Source organism: Xyrauchen texanus, chromosome 43 (assembly GCF_025860055.1).
Source record: "Xyrauchen texanus isolate HMW12.3.18 chromosome 43, RBS_HiC_50CHRs, whole genome shotgun sequence".
In the NCBI taxonomy this organism is placed as follows: Eukaryota; Metazoa; Chordata; class Actinopteri; order Cypriniformes; family Catostomidae; genus Xyrauchen; species Xyrauchen texanus.
In genome coordinates, this window is record NC_068318.1 from 25,207,061 (window position 1) to 25,233,921 (window position 26,861).

At 36.4% G+C, this 26,861-nt stretch overlaps 1 protein-coding gene across 2 annotated transcripts; it reads right to left on the reverse strand.

Moving 5' to 3' along the window:
- Nucleotides 1-994: 994 nt before the first annotated feature.
- On the reverse strand, nucleotides 995-20,347 carry LOC127636220 (remodeling and spacing factor 1-like). 2 transcript variants are annotated; one of them, XM_052116657.1, is made up of 16 exons: nucleotides 20,180-20,347; nucleotides 15,251-15,342; nucleotides 14,362-14,454; nucleotides 13,559-13,764; nucleotides 13,257-13,405; nucleotides 10,777-13,124; nucleotides 9,995-10,261; nucleotides 9,809-9,913; nucleotides 9,629-9,708; nucleotides 9,236-9,290; nucleotides 7,945-8,057; nucleotides 7,788-7,855; nucleotides 6,685-6,895; nucleotides 6,339-6,565; nucleotides 4,780-4,962; nucleotides 995-3,971 (listed from the first exon to the last, which is right to left on the reverse strand). In XM_052116657.1, exons 1-16 carry the CDS (start codon nucleotides 20,331-20,333, stop codon nucleotides 3,445-3,447), a joined length of 4,878 nt encoding a protein of 1,625 aa, XP_051972617.1. In that variant the 5' UTR covers nucleotides 20,334-20,347; the 3' UTR covers nucleotides 995-3,444. The 2 variants fall into 2 exon arrangements, with proteins under 2 accessions (XP_051972617.1, XP_051972616.1); XM_052116656.1 differs by having other exon boundaries at nucleotides 10,777-13,127.
- Between the last annotated feature and the right edge of the window lie 6,514 nt (nucleotides 20,348-26,861).

Consider the following 26,861-nt stretch of genomic DNA (forward strand, 5'->3'; position numbering starts at 1 on the left):
TTATGGATTACATCTATGTTTACTTTATGTGATTTTTTTTTGAGCCACATATGTCTGATCACCATTCACTTATGCTGTATGGACCAACAGAGCTGAGATGTTCTTCTAAAAAAAATTTTGTTCTGCTGAAGAAAGAAAGCCATATACATCTGGGATGGCATGACGGTGAGTAAATGATGACATCATTTTCATTTTCGTATATAATTAAATTTCGTAATAAATCTCTCAGATCAAGATCTGTAGCCTAATACACAAATGGCACACAATGGTGAGGGTGACTAATACAGCTGATATTCTGCAGATTCTAGCACATTCATAACGAATGGAAGTACAAAATCTAAAACAGAAAAATTTTCTACCAGATTCAATGTTCAATGTTGTTTTTTTTTAAAAAAACTATCTGACAGCCGAAATCAGCTTTTTTTATTGTGGTTGCCGAACTCCTTCCATCGTCACAAATTGGACGCGACTGCCACCATATGGTCGCCATATGAACTGCAGCACTAAATTCACCTCAAGAGTCCAAAACATAACCACACTTAAAAAGTATTTCGATATTGTCAGATTTACTGAATCCACCCTTGTTCATACTACTCAGAAACTCATATAACCATGTGAACTGAATTTAATGGAGTGGTCTCTTTGCTTTCAAGCTTTACTTAATCTATTTGTGTTGGGTTAACATGAATATTGTTTGTTTATTTAACTTAAACTGGGCAGGGGATGTCTAATTAATTCCCAGAATGCTTTACAAGGCACTCTATAGTGAGAGAAAAGTGTTATAAAATGTGTCTAAAGATAATTTAACATCTAATTTAGATGGGTTTCATTTTAAGTATTTGAAATGAGATTGCATGATAGTTTTAATTTTAAAACTAATTTTGAGCCACTGTTCATGATTGAATCAAGTTCATCCAAAGGGGTATTTTTTTAAAGGCCTCTATAAACAGTGAAAAGAGGATCTAAGTGTGCTTATAAAATCATTACACAGGTTTAATTTCATTTTTATTATGACAAATGTACAAGATTGTAAATAATATGAAAGAAATGACAATACAGTTAACAAAAACATCAAAAAGAGGAACAGACAAACACAAAGGACATTTCTAAAAGCTAAAACCAGATGGCATCTGTCCATCTGCTGTCGAACTACATCAGCCAAATATATCAAAACACTGGTGCTGGCATCCCTCATCAAATAAAGCATAATGTGATGACAAATACAAATATAAAGTGTCTCATGATGTTGCTTGTACCTTTGTTTTTGAAATTTCACAAGAAGTTAACATTGGCCCAATACTGTCAATAGAAATGTTCTGCAGTCTAGTACCTAATGGTGCCCTTGAGCTTTGCCAAGGGTTCCAAGTTCTCAACTGAGCAGGATAAAATTTGTGAGAAATTAGGGATATATTATCCAAACCTTATGTCCTTATTCTACAAGATAAAAAAGGACTAGAAGATATGTGCATGCCAAGCATAAACATTATTTTACAAGACATTTTTACATAGCTTTTGTTATCAATGCTGACATCCAAAAATTGTACACTGTTTGTTGGGGTTTGGATCAAATGCTTTTCCCTTTGAAAACAGATCATGCCGGGAAATGTTTTAGCAATTAGTATAAAATGGGACTGAGAGACTGAAAACCCTTTAAAGCAACAAAATCAAATGCATGAATGAAAATTACAGATTGACAAACCCTAACTCACTTTGGAGGGCTATAAAATATAGCTACAAAATACAAATTATGAACAGCTGCAATCGTAAAAGGACTGCTACGTATAGTTTAAATGATTTCTAATATGTTACAGCAAAAACTACAGATATACACACAAGGATAATGTAAGATTATACCATGTTTCTCAAACGGGTTCTATGATTTCAGCGTGTCTGTAGCAGAGGGGTTTCTATCTCTCCCTCGCCACAGTCTGGTGCTCTCTCGACATCACGCTGCTCTAAGAAGAGTTCAAATAGTTTTAATGTCACCAATAACATGAATTTCTCTCTTTAAAAATATAGGATTCATTGTGAACCACAAGACAAATCTCTTTTGTGTGTCTTCTAAGAAAAATGTATTGCTTCATAATTGATAAAAAAAAAAAAAAACAGATCATGTCAACATAATTAGCATGTAATAAAAAAAAAAGCAAAACATTACAATGGTTATATTAATATATTTAAATACAGAAATTGTGCAGTAGAACAGACACAAGCAGGACTAATGGCAAAAGAAGAATCCCTTTGATGAAATATCTGCACTAAAAAAATTAGATGAACAGGACTAAATGTCTTGATCCAAAGCATCTCTTGTAGAAACGAACTGCACATCGGTGTGGGTAAGAGTCCTCAGAAAATAAAGTCTTTCAGTGGAAGATTTGGCATTTGATGCATTAACAAGCTGCCAGAGTGAATAGTGTTTGAACTTAATCAAAAAAGAAGTAAAATGTTACAAATTAAAAATGAATTACATAAATTAGATTTGACGTAACTGAATTTGCCATCAGAAAATGAGCTGTGCTCAAGACAAATTTTCACAACTGGACATTTCTTAGAAATTTGTTAGGAATTTCAGAAATCTGTTACTTTTGCTCTATTGAAGGAAGCATCTGTCCGACCAAGCAATCATTTCAGTTAAAAATGACAATTTCAGTAATAAATATAGTATAACAAAACAAAAAGCTTATCATGACATCACTTAAAAAAAAAACTTTTCTCCACCAAATAACACTTTGAAACCAATCAGTAGAAATTCAAATTTCACTCCAATTAGATTATAAAATATAAGTTGGCCTCAGAGTGGAACATGCTAAAGATATTTGCAATAGTGTGGAACTTCACTGAAATGTGTTTTGTCTACACTCCCTACATAAAAGCCCCACCCACTTTCACTACCACACAAACCATTTCCCATTTACTCCACACATTTTCTGTTTTCTCTCTGAAATGTGCAATTCACAGCAGTGGAGAAGATCAAATCTCACACAAACTCATCAAGTGAGAAAAACTCAATGTCTCAATAATAGACTCGTGATCTGTAAATGAGCATGGCTATGAGATTAGTGTGTACAAAGAGGTTTTGGAGGTTGTTTCCAGAGAGGGTTGGTTTGTTTGAGAGAGATCACTCTTATCAAACACAAAGAAAAACATACTTTTAAGGAATATATGAGGGAGTATCTTAGAAGGAATCTTTCCTTCCCTTGATACTTTTGCTCAGTAAAATATTTACAGCTATTATAAATGTGCCACTGAGGTCAGGATCCGAACAAGACGGCAGCATTCTGTCCCTGGTTTCGTCTGCAGACATGTCTCATGGGGACCGTGTGTTTGTCATGATCCAGAAGAGGTCAAGATCATACATAGATGATGCTGACAGTGCAGGAAGGAGAGGAAGAAGTTTGAAAAAAAGAAAAAGTTTGTACGGTTAAAAAAAAAGAATACCAAGTCTTACAATTGTTCACTGTTGCAGACATAGTCTACAAGGTCTGTAACACCCAAAAGGTCATCTTCGTCTTCATCCTGCGGGGTCAATTCTACGCCATTTGGTGCCATGGGTACGGCTGATGGGGGGTTGGCATTTTTAGGCCCCGCCCCTACACCAGGGCGTGGAATGAGACCTTCCAAACTTTTCATTGGGCTCTGTCCATTAGTGGAAGGAAGATCCACCAAGTTGTAGTTCAGGGGACTGGGCTCTTTGGTGATGGGCTCCTCTGGCTCCTTCTCCGCTGGGCTCTTCTTCACCTCCTCCTCATCCTCACTGTCTTCATCAGAATCGATGCGGTTCACACGCTTGCGTACAGGCCGGTCCTCTTCCTCGGATTCATCCGAATCATCATCATCATCTTCCTCAGATTCTCTCCGGCGTTTAAGAGACAGACGTCTGCGCTGCTTCCTGGATTCTTCCTCTGATGAGTCCGCCCTTGTTTTCTTGGGCTTCCTCTCTTCTTCATCAGAGTCAGCGGACTGGAAATTAACTGAAGGACCAAGACAAAAAAGTCATTATGACAGCAAACATCAAATCTGTTTGAAACACTGAAAGTGAAACCCACATGTAAACAGTATAATATCTAGTGACTAGCAAACTGATTGTATCCCCATTGTGTCAGTTAATTGACAATAAACCAAGGAAAAGTGATCATTTGCTGTTATAAAACTGTATTATGTATATGTAAGTATCATAACAGCCACTCTAGTCAGTGGATATCAGTTTTGACCATTGAAATATCAGAGCACACTGTTAATCATCTTAACTGTATAATTATTTAAAATTCTTCTATCTCTCCTAAGTAACCAAATTGGCCCAGTTGCTAGGGAGGGTAGAGTCACATGGGGTGACCTCCTCGTGGTTATCACTCTCGGTGGGGCACGTGGTGAGTCGTGCGTGGTTGCAGCGGAGAATAGCGTGAAGCCTCCACATGTGCCATGTCTCAACAAGCCAAGTGATATGATGTGCGGTTTGACAATCTCAGACACGGAGGCAACTGAAATTCATCCTCTGCCACCCGGAGTAAGGCGGGTCATTATGCCACCATGAGGACTTAAGAGTGCATTGGGAATCGGGCATTCCAAATTGTGGAGAAAAATAAATTCTTCAATCAATCTAGGTTTGGTTTATATTGTGTCAGAGGACTGATTTCAAGTTAAGTGATACAGCAGTATTATATAAGATTATGGTGATATTATATATAACATCAGGATTAAAACAATTCAGCCCTATAATGAATATGCATATAAACAATGATTATGTTCATTAGATGTAAACAAGGAGTATACGAAACTGACCTTCACTGTCAGAGCTGGAAAGGCATCTACGCTGCTTCTTCTTTCTGTCTTTGTTGGTATCGGCCTGCGAGCCATCGGAATCAGAGCTTTCGCAGTAATTCACTTGCTGCTTACGGCTCCTATGCGACCGTCGACAGCGGACGTCCAGATCACTGTCACTGAATTCACTAGAACCTTCTGTCACTGTAAACAAACAGACACCATCAGTATACACAAACACAACAGGGGTATTCTATCAGTTAACAGACAGTAAATCACTTCAGCAGAAAGATGAACATTCATTTTGTTCTTTTTCAACTAACCTTCAGAAAATTTAGTAATTTGGGACATGTCTTAGTACAGTTTAAAACCCCGATTTGTGTGATTTAGTTAATTTCTTGTAATATAGATTGCATAACAATGTAAATTAGGTACATTCTATACAATTATGTTGCAGATTTAACATCAAATTAAGTTTAAACTCAGTAGGGGCTGGCTAGTTTGGAAGCAAATAGTGCTTGTAGTTATTAAGAAACTTACTGGTATACTATCTTTAATATCTAATTTAAGAAAATATTAAGTTAAAATGTTATATAATTAAATTAATAATTTCTAAATGATTTACTTTAAATATTTTATTTTATATTTAAAGTATAAATTAGTGCTGTCAGTTGATGAAAATATTTAATTGCAATTAATCACAGATTTCAAAATGAATATATACTTTTTCCTGTCAAAAAGCATCTTATACCTTAGAAAAGAAAACAATATGTAACAATATTGTTTTATTAAACTTTTTCCAACAAAGTATTCCACAATATAAAGAGAGAAATGCACTAAAATGGCACCATTTCAAAAAACATTAAATGTATTTCAAAGTCTAAGTGGGAGGTTGACTAAATGAAAGAACTAGTCCACAGTCTTAGTTGCAAAGGGCATTCAATCTCTTAAACTCTCTTCCTCCATAATTTTAATCCAGGCTCTCCACTTTGCAACAGCAATTGAGCTTTGCACCATTTTGAACTCCACATGAAAACCGATTGCAGAGAATGTCTTGTTTTGCTTTGAACGCCGGCACTGTACAAATAAATTATACTTCATCCAAATTGTTCGGTAATACAGTAACACGGAAGCGCAACAAAGGGGCGGGGAAACGCTGATGCTTTACTCCAGCAATGTGAAACAGCGAATACAGCTTTTTATAGGTCCCATCCAAAACGCAGTTGTATGTTTTGTGGTGTGCGCCAGTGTAAATGGCCCCAGATGCCTAGAAGCATCACAAAGTTTCCGCCCTATTCCAACCAGTTTACAGAACTTATACAGAACTGAAATGTCAGAATCTAATATCAAATTGGTAAATTAGTTATCTCGATTAAGAAAAATGAATGCCTTAAACGTTTTAAATTAACGTGTTAATTTTGACAGCTTAAGTGTAAACATTTGTTTGATCATTTTTCTTACAACAACTTTGGTAAGAAGGTTGAATGTGTTATGAGCTGTGCCTTAATTGCTTTAAAAAAAAAAAAATCTAATGTGCATAATGGAAATTGGCATAAAACCAATAAACATGAAAACCTCACCTATCTCCTCCTCCTCTTCATCAGTTTCCAGCTCCTCATCATCAGAGTATCCTCTGGGTTTACGTCTCCTACGTGGCGGTTGTCTTCTACTTCGACTGCGGTTTGCCGTCCGTCTAGGTTTTGTTCGAGGGTCATCACCATTACTCCCAAAGTCGCTGTCCTCTTGGGACGGAAGTTCTGCTTCGCTTTCTCCATCGTTATCAGACGCCACAAACTCCTCCTCCGAACTGGTGACCAATCAGATCAGAGTGAGTGTCACATACAGAGCTTATCAGTCCACTGCCTGGAGAACTGTGAGATTTTTTTGCAGGAAGTAAATGTTGGTTATCGTAATGTTTAACCTCACCTGTTGCTGAGGTGGAACTCGTCCTCGCTCTCCTCCTCATCCGCCATGCTGTCGCTGTCCAGATCGTTGAGACGCCGGCGCTTTTTCCGTTTCTGACATGCAATGGGTCGCCGCGGCCGGCCGTTCTCCTTCCCATCCTCTTGTAGGATGGTGGAAATGTCCTTCCCTCTGTTGCCAGTGATATTTGCCATGTCCTTCCCCCGTCCTGCTCCTGTTTAACAACGTCACATTTGATCATTGTCTAAACTAGAGGTGGACCGATTTTTATCCCTCCGTGTTCCTCTGTGGCCGGTGTTTGAGGATTCTACAGTATAAAAGCAGCCTCTCAAGTGAAATAAAAAACAATCACTGACACCTCTTGGGGATTTGCTGTATCTAAATATTTCATCATTATTTTGATCCTAACTTCAATGCATATTTCGTTATTTTGATTAGATAATCAAGTGTTCTTTATTGAAACGAGGCCATTTAAAGGAAAATGTGACAATATAGAAACATGCCCTGTCATCACATGCATTGTGTCTCCAACTTCAGATCTAATGAATAATAAGAAACCTTTTTCCTTTTTAAACTTCAGCAGGTGAAATGTACAAAACCCTTAATCTGGCAAATATATAGGCTGGAAAAAGCTGGTGAAATATACAAAACCTTTCATCTGGTGAATATTTAGGCTATAAAAAGGTTAATTTGGTTAATGCTTAATATAGAGCATTGTAATATAGAGCATGGTAACAGGGCCAAGTCTCAATCCTTTCAAAATAAAGAGTCCCCAGTGTGTTTCCAGCTTGCTTATAGTTAAAAGTCTGCCCATATGCACAAAATATTTATTTTCTTCTGGTAATTATTGTGATATTGTTTGCAGAATAAACTGCATCTGGACAGTTGTAGCCTTTATTTCTGTGCCCGTCTCAGTAAGGATAGAATAAGACAAACATTCTATAAATCGATTTAAAAAACTATCTGCCAGTTAATTGTTTATCAGACTTTCCCTCTACCTTAGGTATAGGCAAAATCCATGATCGGTCTACCTCTACTCTAAACACCATGTTCAGGCTCAAACATCAACATAAATTGCACTAGCACAATTATAAACGTTCCTCTACCTCCTCCTTCGGCCTCTTTGATGTCTTCTTCAATTGCCTCTTCGATTGCTTCATCAAACTCATCAAATCTGAGAAAAGCATAATACATATATTTAATAATCAAAATGTCAGAGAATAAAAACTTTAATTCTGTAAATACAGCCAGCAGATGATGCACCTGTAGCTTATGTATTTCTTTGCCCTTGTTGATCTCCGTCCCCAACTTTTGCTCTTCTTCACCTCCTTTTTTTCCTTAACCACCACCTCTTCCTTCTCTTCATCCACTTCAACCTTCATAAATACACAAACTTTTAGCTTATAGAGGTGTAAGATAATCATTAATCACCTATGACAGAAAATAAAATAACGTAAAATATTAGCTCTTCCGATGTGGTCACAGTCATTACAGCAAATAAACATACAGTACAGTCAAACACAGCATGCAAGGAGAGCTAATTTGCTGTAAAATAATTCTTGTGCTCTTTGGATAAGGGAGCATCTAAAGCTATACAGTACATTTAAATGGCAACCAAACACACAAAGAATTAGTTCACCCCAAAATTCTCTCATTTACTCACCATTATGTCATCACAGATATGAATGACTTTCTTCATCTGTTGAACTCAAAAAAAGACTTTGAAGAATATTTCAATTCTTTTAGTCCATACAATGCATGTGAATGGGTGCCAAAATTTTTAAGCTCCAAAAATAACATAAGTTAGCATAAAAGTAATATATAAGACTCAAGTGGTTAAATTAATGTCTTCAGAGGTGACATGATAGGTGAGGGTGAGCAACAGATCAATATTTAAGCCTTTTTAACAATAAATTATCCTCCCTGCACAGTCAATCTCCACTTTAACTGTCACTTCCTTCTTGTGTTTTTGGTGAATCACATTCTTCATGCATATCGCCCCCTACTGGCCAGGGAGAAAAATATATAACAAAAAAAAGACTTAAATATTGATTTGTTTCTCACCCTCACCTATCATATCACTTCAGAAAATATGGATTAAAACACTGGAGTCCTATGGATTACTTTTATGAAGTCTTTATGTGCTTCTTGGGGCATACAAATTTTGACCTGCAGAGCGGAAATATACTTCTTAAATCATAATTTTTGTTCTGCTGAAGAATGAAAGTCATAAACATCTGAGATGGTATGAGGGTGAGTAAATGATGAGAGAATTTTCATTTTTGGGTGAACTATCCCTTTAAAGGCAAAACACACTTTTCATAAGGTTGATCACTTAGGTTCATCAAGTCCATTATTATATCTTAAAATAATAGTTCAGCTTCATGACAGCAGATGCTAGCAGCGCAGGAGGCTTTCCATGCTTCCTGATCTGGTGTATATTTAGATCCAGTTTTGGGATCTAAAAGCATAATCTCAAAAAAAAACTTTAGGAATCGGTTTAATTTAACCACTCCCAATGATAAATATGTCATGAATCATTGTAGGCACTTACAGTAGATGTAATGATGTTCTCCACACTGATGCCAACATACACCAGTCGATCTTTCCTGTTAGGAAAAAAAAATGATATGTCTCATTAAAAGCCGGTATTTACTCTCTTGTACTGGCCAAATTTCCTTCTGATGCCATTCTGGCCACAGTGTAAAAATAATCTCACATCTACAAATGTGGGCTTTTGTGTTCTCTTCTTAACTTTGAATTCACTTAAACTGAACAGCTGAGCTGCAGTGAACGCATTATTACAGTGAAGACACTGCACATTGGTAACACACTAAGTGGGTAAGAGAAGGCATTCTGAAAGTTTTCGTCAACTGTTTACAACAAATTAAAGTTTTACTCATTGTTTTAGTACAAACATCTCTGACATAATTTCCTCTTTAATCACCTTCGTTCTGCTCGTTCTTTCTTTTTCAGGGCGGCATCCAGGGTTAGCAACTGTTCTTCGAGCCTGTCGCAAAGCTGCTTCTGTAAGAGAAATAAACAGCATCACTACCTAACTAACTACAGAAACCCGACAGCGCAATTTCAATCTGGAAATCGTGACATACTGTATGTATTCACTCACATGCTGGCAGGGGTGGCAAAACCATTCCCCATCTGGAATGATCATGAGCGGAGGCCGCAGACAGGCAGTGTGGTATCCGTTATCACAGGAATCACACAGGAGTATCTAAGAGGACAGAAATGAGAGATCAGAGACAGCACTACAAACACTGAAATGGTGAAACTGTGTTATGGAACACAGGTTTACCAGTTCTGGATGATTGGGAAGGCCACAGTGTTTGCAGGGGTCATCATTAGGAACATCATCATCTGATGAAGAGGTAGAGGAGTCAGAGCTGTTCCGCTCTCGGTTTTGGTTTCTCCTTCTCTTTCTGGTTTTCTCCACCTTGTAGTCTTCATCACTGTCATCTTCCTCAGTCTCCTCTTCCTCGCTCTCCTCATCATAATCATCATCAGAACCTTTTTTTTTACGTCTCATGCGAGACCACTGGGTCCGTCTTCGACGTCTCCCGCCCTGTTGTATAATACATAACTTTATAAATGGCTTCTAGTTTCAATTTCTTTTTAGGTTACAACAATCAATTACATTGCAACAAATAAACAAGGAACTGAATGGGTAACTAAATTATTCAATATCTGATTTTCCAGTAGTCAATTTTCCAATGAATATGTTAAGCACAATGGCCAATATAATTAACATTTACATACTACCAGTCAAAAGTTAGCACCCATTATACATACATAAATATACATATACTAATTAAGATAAAATTGATGTACAGTAATTAAATGGACATTTTACACAACCTTCTCAAATATAAAAAAAAAAAAATAAAATTATATATTATATATATATAGTATATATATATATATATAAATATACACACACTGACCTCATGCAATGCTATTGGTAGATTTTGGAAATGACAAGACGTAGATAACCTCAACATGCAAAATATTGGTCGGTCAATCAATCAGCCTTGTCGAACTGCCTTTTAATAAAATATTAAAAATAAAAAAGGTACAAACCCTTTGTTTTGTTTGAACATCTGGGTCCGTTTTCCTCGGTTTCTTCTGTACAGGCTCCTCTTCCTCTTTTTCCTCCTCATTTTCCACCTTTTCCTTCTCCAACACTGGAGTAGGCTGCTTCCGCTCCGCCCTCCTGTCCTGAATCTCCACCACTTTAGCTGTGGGTCTGAAGATTCTGGGAGATCTTCTCAAGCATCTGCCTTCAGTCGTCTCTGACTCAGAGTCTCCCTTGGCCTCCTCTCTCAAGAGTTCTGCTTTCCGTCTGTGAGCTGGGATCTTGATTTTAAGACGTAAGCCTTCCATATTTTTCTTTCCTGCTTGTTCCTCTTCTGGCTTATCCTCATCCTTACCCTCCTGAGATTTGTTAGAAAGCCCTCTTAGACTTCTGGTCTCAATAGACTCACTCACTTTATGAACATAACCTGTCTTCGACTTTTTCGTGGAAGCCTTGATTTCCTCAGAAGTTGTGTCCATCTTACATTTTTTGTTTGAGAATGTGTCGTGATCTCGAGAAACATCAGATTCCTTTTTATCTTCTCTTTTATTTTTAAATCCTTCCTCAATGACTGACTGAATTTCATCAGCTTTAGTGGTCTCTGAATCAACTTCCATTGGCTTATCCTTGTCCCCTTCCTCTGAATATGGATCCTTGTCAGGTTTCTTAAATCTGTTGGATTCATTGGGTTGATCTGTATCTTTACCTTCTTTAACTGATTCTTTAGTAACAGATATTGTGTTAGATTTTTTAGAGCTATTTGCTCTTTTGCTGGTGCCCACTTTCTCAACCTCATCTTTAGTAGTTTCAGATGTATCAGATGTTTCTTTACAAGCTGGTTTCTCTGTTGTTTTTGGTGTATTTACCCTACTGGTTGAATTAGAAACCAAAGAATTTTCAAGCTCCCCAGGTGTCAATTTAGGGGAGGTGGACCGCTTGTGTTCATGCACAGAAACTTCATCTTCAGAAGGTTTAGAGGCAGCAGCATCTCTGGTTGAGAGTTTGTCTCTCTGTATTTTAGCTTTCGAAACAATGGCAGCAGTTTTAGGTTCTGTATGATCAAGCTTTTTTTCTGTGGTTTTGTCAGCAGAGCGGTGATGAGGTTTAGTTTCTTCTGGACTTAATGCGTTCTGAGACTTTTCAGGGTCTGAATGTGGTTTGATTGTTTCATGGGTAGAGGACCCCTCCATTTTAGAGGGCTGGATCAGTTCCATCTCCATTGCAGTGGGAGATTTTTCTATCTCTTTAGAAGCAGATGTCATCAGTTGTGGTGGATCTTGTTTATCATGGTCTTTATTAGAGTCTTTGGGATATTTTTTACTTTCTTCTGGGAGATCTTTATTTGAATCTTCACTCAGACATTCTTTATTTGATGCTTCTTGTAGGGGTTCTATCTTTGACTCATCTTGAGGGAAATCTTTCTCTGAGTCTTTGTTTGGGAGATCTTTCTTTGACTTTTCCTTTGAGAGATATTTCTTTTGCCGTTCAGGTGGCGTTGTTGTGTTGCTTTCTTTAACATTCATACTTTCACAATTGGGAGATTTTTTATCTTTAGCTTCAACTTCAGAGCCAGGTTTCTTTTCTGACTGTTTGATGATTGTCGAGTACGCTTGTTCTACATGTGTGGTTTTATGAAGTTGAGAAGCTTCTGATTTTTCCTTCTTCTTTTCTGCAAATTCAGCACAGGATTCCCCAGGCTTGCCTATTTCCATCTGTTCTTCAGCAGACGATCTGTTTTCATTCGGGTTAATCTTCTCCTCAGTTTGTTCTGCCTCACTTTGATTTTTTCCCTCTTTGGATTCCTCGGACACACAAGACTCAAGACTAACAGAATCATTTTCTGTTGTTTCTTTTCGTAAACTTTTAGACCCTTTCTGTGATTCACTCTCTATTTGTTTAGGGTGGGGAACGTGGCCGTTGATCTTATCACCACTTAATGTGTCATCATAACATGTCTGTAAATCTTTCACTGGAGCAACAGGTTTATTTTGTACTAGGACAGTGCCACTCACACTACTGCTGTCAAAGTCCTCACTTAGTTTCATCTCTCGCTTTTTCAGTGGGATTTTAGCTTGATGGTCATTTTTCAAGGATCTCTGAGTCTCTTCTGCAGTTTTTCTCTTAATCTCGTCCATCAGTTCTGCATTCTGTGAGGTTGTTGAGGAATCTTTGCATTTCTCCTCATCCTGTGGCTCTTCTTTGATTGGTCTAGTAACAACGCCATCGCCATTTGGTTTCTCTGAATGTTTTTGCTGCTCTTCCTCCACCTTGCTGTTCTTTATTGTTGGCAAAGCATCTTTGGTGTCCTTATTTTCAGATATGGACGAATCCGATGACTTCTCATCTTTGATTTCTTCTTGAAGAAAAAAAACACAATAAACTTAAGGTAAAATGAAAATCATTACGACACTGAGACCTAACTGAATCTTGGACTTGGAAATGATAAAACTCATTTATAAAACTTTTGCATTTCTATCTGCAATACCATCAGCTCCCTCTTTTTTCTTGTTCTCCTTATCTTCTGGGCTTGGACTCTTACTAGATGAGCCCTCTTCTTGATCCTTCTTCACTAGGAGTGCTGGATCGATTTGAGTCTTCAACAGCCCAAGGATCTGAGCCAGGTCTTCTCTATTTCTGCATTGGAAAATAAAGTTTGTTTTCAAGAAAATTATGTGAGTGAGTCAATCTGTTATTGCTGGTCTGTATAATGCATGGAGAAAAACTCCAGTTTTTAGTGTGTTGTGAATAAGTACATTTATTTTTACTGGAAATGAATAGTTTAATTACTTCACTATACACTTCCAGGATGACCCATCAAGATCATCTTGTTCTTCCACATAGACCCTCACGTTGTGGTCTTGGTCTAGTTGGAACCAGTACATAAGGCCGTCTTTGTCTCTGCCAATGGGCTGGAGACGCATTTTATCTGGGTCCTCTTCATTGACAGCATTTTTAAACTTCACATTGTCATCAAACTGACATTCACACAAGTACTGTTGGAAAAAAAAAAAATTCATAGCATGTTGATGAAAATACAAAAAGGTAGCGGACATGAAATACTTTTGAAAAGTTGACACTTCAGCTCTATGATGTGACATGCTATGCTCCATCTAAGACTTTTTAAACAGCATTATGCTAATTCATGCACCTTTTGAGACCTTGTTATTATTTTAGAGAATATTTGTACTTTTGACATTTCATTTGTCACACCACAGGACCATTTCAAAATAACACTTTAAGGCAAAATTTGTTTAAAAATTGTGAAAACATATTATAAGGAATACATTTGGTGAGCGGACATAACAAATACACTCCCTTATATGGTCATTTTGTCATTTACATTTTATACTCAAATCTTGATTGTGATAAAATAAAAAAAGTAAATAAACACGTTATTAATTAACTGACTAAAAACAACAATTACTTGAAATAAACTTTACAAATGCAGAAATTCTGCTGTAAACACACAGCTTGCAACATTTGCTGAAATGTTTATGCATGGATTTGACATCCCAATGCAATGTAATCTGGTGTTGTAACATTAAATAATTTTCCTGAAGGGAAGATAACTAGGTTTCTTCCCGTCTTACCTTCAAAATGCCCGACTTGCACTCCACTGTCATCTCCTGATAACCCTTCTTTTCCAGTTCCCATGCCCATGTGGTGTTAAACTCCTGACAGATCTACAGCACAGAGTAATATAGTCACTGCAAATGATGAGCTCATAGTTAATTTGCATTCAAATCTAAATATCAAATAATATATATATTTATATATATATATATATATATTAGCTGGGTTTCCATCCACCTATTTTTATGGACATTTTGGGATATGGCATAAAAACTGCTGGAAAGAAACACCTAAATGCGAATACAATTTCCAAAATGTCCATAAAAGAATAATTATATATAGCTCGCTTGAGGTGGTACATTTTTATTAGATAAGAAGAAATGCACATAAACTATGATAGAAACACATTTATCGATTGAATTTATGAGTTTCCGATTGAATTTCATGTGACTAAAAAACTTTTTCATAACTGGACTAGCCAAATAAATTAAATAGAAACTTAAATTGTGCCAAAGGGCATGATTATTGACACTTTTGAAAAATATAATATAGATCCGCACGGTAAAGTCATAAGGATGGAGGAATGCACAAACACAGCGCTCCCAGACCTGTGTGACACGCTGTTGCTCCCAGACATGAGACAAAGTTCTTTGCAGTGTTTTTTGTCTGTGTATTCCAAACTGTGAGTATTTTATTAATAAAAGAGTCTACGATTTCTCCACAAGTGACACTTCTTTTGAACAGATCGTTTGTGCTATAGTATGGTTTTTCCAAGTAAATATAATTAGCAACTTGGATGGAAACATAGCTATTGATTGTTAAAGATAAACAAAAAGTGTACGCTCAGGACGCTCATAACACTTCTAATATGTATGTTTGACAGTTTGGTTAATGTGAATGTCTCACCTTAATCAGATTCTTTTCCCATCGATCTGCAGACACAGACTTGCCAATTTTCCTCAGTAACTTCACATGAAGGTCCACAAGGAGTTTAGGAACTGGGGACACCATGTATTTAGAAATTAATGCGAACATAGAAGAACAATTAACATTCAAACAAGCCTTTGACACATTTGTGTACACATACAGTTGAAATCAGGAGTTTACATTCACTTAGGTTGAAGTCATTAAAACAATTTTTTTAACCACTCCACAGATTTCATATTAGCAAACCATAGTTTTGGTAAGTCCTTTAGGACATCTACTTTGTGCATGACAAGTAATTTTCCAACAATAGTTTACAGACAGATTTGCACTTTTAATTGACTATAACACAATTCCAGTGGGTTAACTAAGTTAACTGTGCCTTAAGCAGATTGGAAAAGTCCAGAAAATGATGTCAAGCCTTTAGACATTTAGCCAGTTAGCTTCTGATAGGCTAATTGGAGTCAATTGGAGGTGCACCTGAGGATGTATTTTTAAGGCCTGCCTTCAAACTCAGGGCCTCTTTGCTTGACAACATGGGAAAATCAAAAGAAATCAGCCAAGATGTCAGAAACAAAATTGTGGACCACCACAAGTCTGGTTCATCATTGGGATCAATTTCCAAATGCCTGAAGATACCACATTCATCTGTACAATCAATGGTATAAATTTCATGGGCCCACACAGCCATCATACCACTCAGGAATGAGGCGCATTCTGTCTCCTAGAGATGAACGTAGTTTGGTGCGAAAAGTACAAATCAATCCCAGAACAACAGAAAAAGACCTTGTGAAGATGCTGGAGGAAACGTGTAGACAAGTATCTATATCCACAGTAAAACAAGTCCTATATCAACATAATCTGAAAGGCTGCTCAGCAAGGATGAAGTCACTGCTCCAAAACCACCATAAGAAAGCCAGACTACAGTTTGCAAGCGCACATTTGGACAAAGATATAACTTTTTGATAGGGCTGGACAAGAACTCAATATCAATATGTATTGCGATATAATTTTATTAAATAACGGAGATATGATTTTTAATCAAATTTCAGATATTCAATAGGCTACATTACAGCATTTGTCACTGACTTATGTTCAGGGTGCAGCCGTCAGTTCATTGTATTCAAGCAGAGCAGAAATAGCAGAACACAATTGGCAACGTGTGTGACATGGCAATTTTTGAAAGGGACACAAATAATAGAGCCAAAATTGTACATCTATAGGATGTGTACACACTTATTCACACTTTAAGACTTATTTCACCACACAGTCATATTATAATTATAAAATTATCTTGCGTCCTTCATAATATTTTAGGTTTTGTCGGGGACAGAGGGGACTCTTACATAGATATTCAACTGCAGCATCACACTGATCTGCCACGTAACATCATATTGAGCAAAACCCAAAACAATGGTAGATCTATAATATTAGGCTAATGTCAGTTCACAAATAAGCTACCAAACAAGCTAGGAAAAGTTTTAATCGTTGCGGACTCATGAAAAAATACATTGGTTATAATATTTTGTCATGACTAATTTATTAATGACTCAGCATCATCTGTATTTAAGAGAAAATAATCACTTCATCTGATGCTTAAGGTGAATAAAATAGCCTTGCCACTGCCAGCCTACTTGCTGGAGTTCCACAATAAACTAAGCAATTCGAACTCCACTGGACTTGTGTGTGTAAAGGGGGGAAAGCAGGCAGTGGACCAAACCACTGTGGTGCAAGGGATGGGGGAAATGTTTCTGAACTTAAAACGCAAACTTTTCTGAACTTTTTTTGGCCCGTTTGTATTGTTTTACTACTTAGTTATTTTAAGTATATATCATTATATTTTTTTACAATACACAGTGTGGTTTTTAATGCCCCAACACATTTTTCTCTTTTTTTTTTTCTTTCTGTTTTCTGCAGCAACTCTGAGCACTTTAATATTCTTTATCCTAGCTGAAGAAACTTTGTTTCAATCTATAAAGATAATCAGCCTATGTTGTATTTTCAAGTAAAAAAATATTAATATTGACAAAGGTGAGAATTTTATGTTTATTTGACATTTTTTGTTTGTATGAAGGCTAAGTGCAAATAAAAGGTGAACATTAATTTATTTGTACAGTTTTTATTTCTTAAATATTCTATAGTTTTATTGGAGGAGGATTCATAGACTTGGCAAATACATTTTTCAGAAGATTGTAGGTACAGACATCCATTGTGGGCATTCTTGGGCTTTTATATTGTTCATATTTATATCGGAATTAAGAAATATATCGTGATATAAATTTTGGCCATATCGTCTAGCCTTACTTTATGGAGAAATGTCCTCTGATCTGATGAAACAAAAATTTTACAGTTTGGCCATAATGATCGTCGTTATGTTTGACGGAAAAAGGGTGAGGCTTGCAAGCCGAAGAACACCATCCCAACCGTGAAGCATGGGGGTGGCAGCATCATGTTGTGGGGGGCTTTGCTGCAGGATAGACTGGTGCACTTCACAAATTAGATGGCATCATGAGGTAGGAAAATGATGTATATATTTAAGCAACATCTCAAGACTTCAGCCAGGAATTTAAAGCTTGGTTGCAAATGGGTCTTCCAAATGGACAATCCCCAAAGCATACTCCAAAGTTATGGCAAAATGGCAAGGACAACAAAGTCAAGGTATTGGAGTGGCCATCACAAAACCCTGACCTCAATCCGATATAAAATCTGCGGGCAGAACTGAAAAAGTTTAGCAAGCAAGGAGGCCTAAAAACCTGACTCAGTTACACCAGTTCTGTCTGGAGGAATGGGCCAAAATTCTTAGAATAAGCTTAGAAAAGCTTGTGGGAGGCTACCCAAAATATTTGACCCAAGTTAAATAATTTAAAGGCAATGCTACCAAATACTAACTAATTGTTTGTAAAATTCTGACCCACTGGGAATGTGATGAAAGTAATAAAAGCTGCAATAAATAATTCTCTCTTCTATTATTCAGACATTTCACATTCTTAAAATAAAGTAGTGATCCTAACAGACCTAAGACAGGGAACGTTTTCTACAATTAAATGTCAGGAATTGTGAAAAACTGAGGTTAAATGTATTTGGATAAGGTGTATGTTAAACGGCTTGGTTGTACAGAATAACAGAGGCCTCTAGAGGTGAAATAAGAACAATCACTGACACCTTGGGCATTTGCTGACTCTAAATCTTTCAGCACTGATAATATTTATACAGACTTTTATTTTCAATTAACTTCAATGCATGTTTTGTTTTTATGATTTTATGATTAGATAATCATTCGTTCTAAATTATAGTGAGGGCATGCATGAAAAATGTTCTTATACTGAACCGAGCCCTCTCAACACATACATTGTGTCTCCAACTTCATGTGAATAACAATAAAAAACCTCATCTGGTAAAATACAAAAAACTTCTAAAAAGCTTAATTTGGTAAATATCATTCAGAGCACTGTAACAGGCAAGTCTTTTCAAATAAGAGTCCCCAGAGAATTTTGGGCTTGTTTATAGTTAGAAGTCTCACATTCTGCACCAAATCTTCATTTTCTTCTGGTTATTAACAGGATTCACGTTGCACAATAAACTGCTTCATTCTGGACTCTTGTAGTCTCTGCATCCATCATAGTAAGAAAAGTCTAAGAACATTTTTTACACTATTAATCGATTTGAAAAACTATCGGCCAGTTAATCCGTTATAGTCCTTTTCCACCACCTTAGTTGGTATCTGCAAAATACACTATTGGCCACCCTCTAATATATACATTTGACTATGCATGTCAGAATTTGTCTGTCTACCTTTACAAATGTACATACACACCGTAGTACCACATGGATAGATCGCCCATAAAAAAAAAATACATACATATATATATATATATATATATATATATATATATATATATACTGCTATCATTTACTCACCCTAATGTTGTTCCAAACCTGTATGACTTCCATGGATCATAAGAGAAGATATAAGGCAAAAAAGCATCAGTCAATACTCACTTTCATTGCATCTGCTTTTCTGTAACATAAAAGTAAATAGTGACTGAGTCTGTGACTAACTTCTGCCTAACATCCCCTTTTGTGTTTCACAGAAGAAAGCCATCTGGGTTTGGAGCAACATATAGGGGTGTAAATGACAGAATTTTCATTTTTTGATGGATTTTCATTTAATATTAGCCACCACTAGAAAGCGAGCAAAAAACAAATGATGTTTTATAATATGATTCTGGAAGGTTCTTACACAATTTGAACGAGATTCCATATTAGCTTATAGCTTTATTGCAAAACCGGAAACTTTGGTTTCCATGGTAAATTGATGTGAAGGTAAGCAAGGAAGAACATATTTATCTAACAATTCCAGATTTACATGCTTCATATAAACTTATTAATGCCTAACTTATAATGCAGAATATAGTGTAAAACAACTTCAGATTAAAAAATAAATAAACGGACTTTTGTTTACTTTCCCGAGGTTTTACAAACAAAATAATCTCATATTGTCAATTCTCCCTCCCAGCAGCAGCGCGAGCAGGAAGTTTACACGTTCTGCGCATGCGCACTACTCACATCACACTAATTCACGCCAAATTATGATTTAACTCAAAATAAACAATCATAATTAATTTCTCTCGACACACACGTGGTTAACTGCTGACACAAGTGATATGACTTATGCAAAACATCACCATATAAAGGTAGGTAACGCGGCAACGTGTACGTTTGCGCTATGATGAGCAGATAAATCGAAATAAAACCCTCAGTCCTGCAAAACGCCGAAATCACCGGCAGAAACGGCACATTAGAGAAAAATACTGCGACATAAACACAAACACTAGCTGCTGGTGCACCGAGAATGCTGCGAGTAAAATGCAGGTGAAGCGCCTGGAGAGCAACAATGGAGGAGAGGCTCACCCGCGCTGCTCTCCTGCAGACTGCGCTCCAGCATCGGGAACGACACCTCTGGCAGGTCCAGCAGAGCTCCATAGCGCTCCAGGAACGAGCAGATCACGGCGAAGCTGGAGCACAAGCCCAGAGAAGAGCCGCCCGCTGCCTCCGAAGCAGACATAATTCCGAACCGAGCCGCTGGAGGACCACAACCTCCCCACAATGCACCGCTGCGACTATGGCAGACACATGGACCAACAGCCCTTGCGGCAGAGACGCACAGCTGATGTAAACAAACCAGCTGCAGGCAGGCAGACTGACAGACAGACAGACAGACTGAGAGAAAAGTACTAAGAAAGAAACCCCAACAGATAGAACTGACCCAATTATGTTACAGAGACACAAGAAAAATATGATTTTATTTTTTATTTCTACTCTAAATGAAGTCATAACATTGGTTCTTGCCTTAGAACAGAACTGAGGTAAACACACCTGCAGCAGCAGAGACAGAGAGAGAGAAAGAGAGATGTCATAAATACACATTTTATGGCCTCAAAGAATAAAAGAAAGAGATAAAGTGAGAAGGCTAGCAAGAAAAAAGAATTTAGAAAAAATAGATTGAACTGATTATTCAGATATTATTAGAATATAACTTATGTAAACCAGCAGCAGAGGCATGTACAGAGAGAAAGAATAAACTAATCAAACCTTTAAAAGCCATTATCTAACAGACAGAAATAAATAAAGGAAGAAGAAAGAAAAGAGAAAGTGAGAAAGAATAAACTATTATGGAAGAACCTTTAAAGGCCAACATCTGACAGAAAGAAAGAAAAAAGCAAGCAAAAAAGAAAATAGATGAAAAAGAAAAGGCAAAGTGAAAAGGAAAGAAAAGGTGAGAAAGTGAGAAGGTAAGCAAGAAAGAAAAAAGTGAAAGTAAGAAATAAAGAAAATAGGAAAAATGAAAGAACTATCATGAATACATTTTTAATGGCCATATCTGAGAGAGAGAGAGAGAGAGAGAGAGAGAGAGAGAAATTAATGAAAGAAAAAAGAACAATAAAGTAAGAAACAAAAGAAAGAAATATAGAACAAGAGAGCAAGTAAGAAATAAAGAAAAGAGAAAGAAATAAAGAACTATCATGAATGACCCTTTAAAGGCCGATATCTAACAGAAAGAAAGGGAATGAAAAGCCAATTTCGGACAGAAATTAATTGTTGAATAGTTTCCTGTGGTTCTTAAAATTTTTGACAGTGTCCAGAAGGTAACATCCTGACAAAATAAGTATCACTCCTAAGTTTAGGTTTAGTTTTTGATTTAGTAGTAGGGTTAAGGTTAAGGTTGTGTTTAGGGGTAGGTATAGGGTTTCTATAGAACTCCAAATAAACAGCTTTCTGGACACTTTTGGGAACTGGCTGGTTACTTTTTAGGCACAAACAAATTTTTGACTCCAAGGCCATTTTTTGCCTGAAACAATATTCGAGGGCCATATCATTGTACTGTACACTGTAAAAAAACCAAAAATGTTTAAATTGCCAGTTAAGTGTTGGGTTTTCACCAAATATGCCAGTTTAATTGTTGTTTGCCTTGCATACATCTTGATTTTTAGCTGTTCCACCATTTCATTTATTGTATCATTTTCAATTAAGTTAAGATTGTTTTAATATATTTCAATGTTAACATTTTAAGTCATCTTGCGACACCCAGGGAAGTTTACTGAGGATTCTGGTTGAGAACCTCTGCTGTAGATCACTAAATATAATTAAATATGAGCTCAGATAAGTTAATTAACCTCTGACATCGTCATTAAACGCCAACAGAGGACGCTATCACTTAGCCAACTGACAAACTCAATCTGTTTCTTATGGAAGCCCAGGAGTGCCAATTACAAAAGAATGAACGAATAAATTATCAATCTATTAATTTGAAAATAAAAATGTGAATAAATTAACCAATTTATAAATGGTCTAATTGATAGACACATTTAAATTTGAATAAATAACCCAATTTAAAAATGGACAAATAAATAGACACATTTAAAAGTGTTTATTTAATTCATGTTTTAAAATGTACTCATATTTTTCAATAAAATAGCACATTAATTATACATTTTTATTTAAATGGCGTTTTAAAAAGCATTTGGCAATTGCTTTTCTTCATCCATTTGCCATTTGCCAATTGCTTGGCTTTATTGTTTGACTTTTCCTTTACTTTTACAATTTTTCAATCCATTCAGCTTCCAGCTGAAGCCCAGGAGTGACAATTAAAAAAGAATGTAGGATTAAATAATCAATCTATTAATTTGAAAATAAAAACTTGAATAAATAAATCAGTGTATAAATGGACTAATAAAAAGACACATTTAAATGTGTTCATTTAAATTAATGTTTAAAAATATCATTATATTTAACAATAAAATTGTGCATTAATAAATCAATTATTTCATCTTCGATTATGGTAATGGGTTTCTCACACACCCTACCTGTTTTCCTCTGATTGTATGCCCTACTTTATCCCTTGTGTGTTCCTTGTATGTTTGCTGGTTTATTTTTTGCTGTACCTTAACATTGTTCTCCTGTTTAGTTTGAAGTTCCGTTCTGTTGGTTGCCCATCAGATTGCCGTTGCCTGGTGAGCCCGCTCGAGGAGGATTTCTTGGTTTCTGCACGTGTGTCGGGAGACTTGTTCTGGGCTCTGCTTTGCACCACAGCCAAACACAATCAGAGTTATATTAAAACATATCCTGGCCCTTCAAGCTTTATAATGGGAGTGAATGGTACCTTAGATTTTGATGTCCAAAAAATCGTATCCATCCATTAAAAAAGTAATCCATATGGCTCCAGGGGGTTAATAAAGGCCTTCTGAAGCGAAGCGATGTGTTTTTGTACAAAAAATATCCATATTTATAACTTCAAAAAATCTAAGGTACCATCCACTCCCATTATAAAGCTTGGAAGAGCCAGGATATTTTTTTTTATATAACTCTGATTGTGTTTGGCTGAAAGAAGAAAGCCATAAACAACTAGGATGGCTTGAGGGTAAGTAAATTATTGGATAGTTTTAATTTTTGGGTGAACCTGGATGATGCAATGGCAGCCATAGTGTGTCAGTACGCTCAACACTCACCAGCTATTGAGTTATAGAGCCAATTAGTGGATGGGGATTATTTGGAGACCATGACTGAGTAGGGCCAATGGGAGAATTTTGCCAGGACACCAGGGTTACACCCCTACTCTTTACGAGAAGTTCTCTAGGATTTTTAATGACCACAGAGTGTCAAGACCTCGGTTTAACATCTCATCTGAAGGACAGTGCCTTTTTTTACAGTATAGTATCTGCGGCATGTGATTAGGACCCACACAGAGCGCAGGGGGGGCACCCACTGCTGGCCTCCCTAATACCTCTTCCAAAATTACTTAATATTGTGCTATTTTATTGATAAATATAAGTACATTTTAAAACATTAATTAAATAAACACATTTAAATGTGTTTATTTATTTGTCCATTTATAAATTGGTTTATTTCTTCACATTTTATTTTCAAATGAATAGATTGATAATTTATTCCTTCATTCTTTTTTAAATGGTACTCCTGGGCTTCCATAGTTTGGTACTCCTGGGCTTCCAGAGTAAGCACAAAGCTATTTTGACTAATCGTTTGAAGAACATTTTTAAATTGTACTTGATTTATTTGTTTTTTCAACAGTGGATGACTATTATTCTATTCGTTTTTATTATCAATACAGTTTGAGGCCTGTAATCAGACATAACACTTGCAGACAGGGCGTAACTGGTGTGCAGAGAACATTCAGTTCTAGTTGACTCTGCGTCAGCTTTCCCCACTATAACTGGGTCATTCGTTTAGTCAGTTTTTGTTTCAGTGCTTTAATTACGACTAAAGAAACTTAACAATATCAAAAGTCTCACAGTTACGAGTGAGACCTGTCCAAATGCATGGAAACATGTTTTTTGTGGCTTATTTTGAACCACAATGCTAAGTATATTCTAAAAGTAACTTGGAAGTAACATTCATTGTTTGTGGTTAGAAGAGATTATTATTACAACTGGGTAAGAACTGCCTGCAGGTTGTTTATCATTGAACAGACACTTCCTTAAATTCCCATTAGAAAGGAATTCCTGTAAGTAAAATGTTCACTTTCTATCTCGCTGTAGCAGTAAAGCATGGCACTAGCAGCAACGAAGTCATAGGTTTGATTCAGGGAACACACGCTGATATAAGATAAGTCACTTTGGATAAAATCATATGCCAAATCTGTAAGCATGTCATTATTCCAAGTGACTTACAGTAGTACACTTACTACAGAGGCTTACTTAAGGACACAATGGTGAAATGGGATCCAAGTAATTGTTCAGTTTTCTTTTTGGCATTTGAACATGCAGTCTTTGGAATACTAGCTCAACTCATTAACCACTAAGCTACACTTACCCCAACTACATCAGGCTGGTGGAACTTGAGCTATAAAAAGCTGCTCATTGACTAAACAGAAAGTGTCTTTAACAGACACTTTGGAGAAAATCAGCTGAGCATAGAGAGCTGCCAGACTTATGTAACTCTTATTCTGTTTAAGCTTTTCATGTTCTCTTTCTGGATGTAAGTGATTGTAATTTCATGCTCTTAATATTATGATTTTTAGGACTTGTATTGTGCATAAGGAGCTGCAAATAGTACAACCTCCTGCTGTTGAAGTGGAGGTATTTATGTGTTATGTGAACTGAAGTGGTAATTATTTTTTGCCTTCAATAAAGGTTTAATGATGATTTTTTTTTTTGCAAAAGCTGATTGCTGGAGCCAAAATAATTTCTTCCAGATGTTGTCTGCTATTTAGCATGTGTAACATAATTTTCATGAGCTGCATATGTGGGTCTGTAAGCCATTTGAATAATAAAAGCAAATTTACAATCTTGTTAGAGTTGTCTAAGAAAAATCCAGTTAATTTATTGGCAGAGGCAACATCATACAGTTTGCTGAGTCATGACAAGACATGCTGTGGAATTTTAGGATTCTGCATGTTTTCTTGCGACAAGCCATTTGAAATTATAGTACATTCATATGTGCAATGGATTTTGCTTGCTTTGTCATGTACATTGATGCATAGTCCTAACTGATGTGTAGTCTTCTGTGGTCTTAATGGTTCATGTTTGCATAGAAATAAACTTTTGTGTGGAAGAACCTCATGAGAACTATTTTTCATATTGCAGTTACACATTCTCTGCAGAATATCAAGATAAGGAGGATTTTTCTTGTTTATCTCCTGACTATTGCAAGATCAGTCAAACAAGCCTCGTGTTTAAAACTCCAGGCAGCTCCTTGCTTTGTTGTTCCCTTTATTTTATCACTTTCTATCTTTGGCTGGAAAAGTATGTGCTCTTATCAAATGACTATTCAATTAAAACAGGGATTAGATAATTACAGTACTGTCCCATCAAAAAATACATGCTTACAGTCACCAGAGTTTTTTGTGTCATGTTTATTATTTTTGCTGTCTGAAGGTACAGCAGATTTAAAATGTACATACAAAATTTCCTCGATTTCCATTGCATTTCCAACTATTTGAAGTAACATTTGTAATATCAATCTGGTTATATAGTATTATATAATATGATATAATATTAAAGCAGAAGTTCCCACAAAAATGTTCTGCAGAACACAAAATAAGATTTCTAGAAGAATGTCTCAGCTCTGTAGGTCCATATAATTCAGGTTAATGGTGACCAGGCCTTTGAAGCTCCAAAAAGCATATTAAACCAGTCTAAAAGGAATTTCATAAGACTCCAGTGGTTAAATCCATGTCTTCTGAAGTGATCCAAATGGTTTTGGGTGATAACAGCCCACAATATAAGTCCTTTTCTTTATAAATTTTGACATCAGCAGTCTCTTTAGCAATCATGATTTCAAGCTCGATTACACTTCCTAGCGCCATCTAGCACTCTGCAGATGCGTCATGCACTAGGAAGTTTAATCAAGCTTGACATCATGATCGTGCCTAGTGACTGCAATGACAAGATGTACAGTGAAAAAGTAGTTATATTTTGGTCTGTTCTCACCTAAAATTTATTAGATCGCTACGGAAGACATGGATTAAACCACTGGAGTCATATTTATTACTCTTATTGTATTACTTTCGTCAACATTCACTTGCATTGAATGGACTTACAGAGCTGAGATATTGTAAAAATCTTTGTTTGTGTTCAGCAGAAGAAAGAAAGTCATCCGGGATGGCATTAGGGTGAGTAAATGAGATCAGACAATTACACAGGCAAAAGATTTATTCAGATCAGTATTACGTGATGTTATACATTTTATGCTTAGGATCAAGATTAATGAGATTACACATGACTGATCATTTCTCATAATGAAGAACATAGGTCTCGTGTAAAGGTGTCGATTATACATGATTACTTTGATAATGTTTAATTACTCATTTCATCTTGTTAAATCTAAAAAAGCAGTAATGATTCTTTCATTCAGTCTATTTCAGCTTTTTACAGAGGATCCTTGCTACCTATAATTTGCCACACTTGACACATGGCTGGGTGTAAAGAAAAGGGCACAAATAGCTAGAGTGCCACTTCTGTAGGAAGATAATTGCATGCAGGCAGTAGGCCAGCTGACACAGCAATAGCCTGCAAAGAATGATGTGGCATGATGGGAAAGACATGTTGAAGTCAGCAGTGATATGTTTTTTTAATGT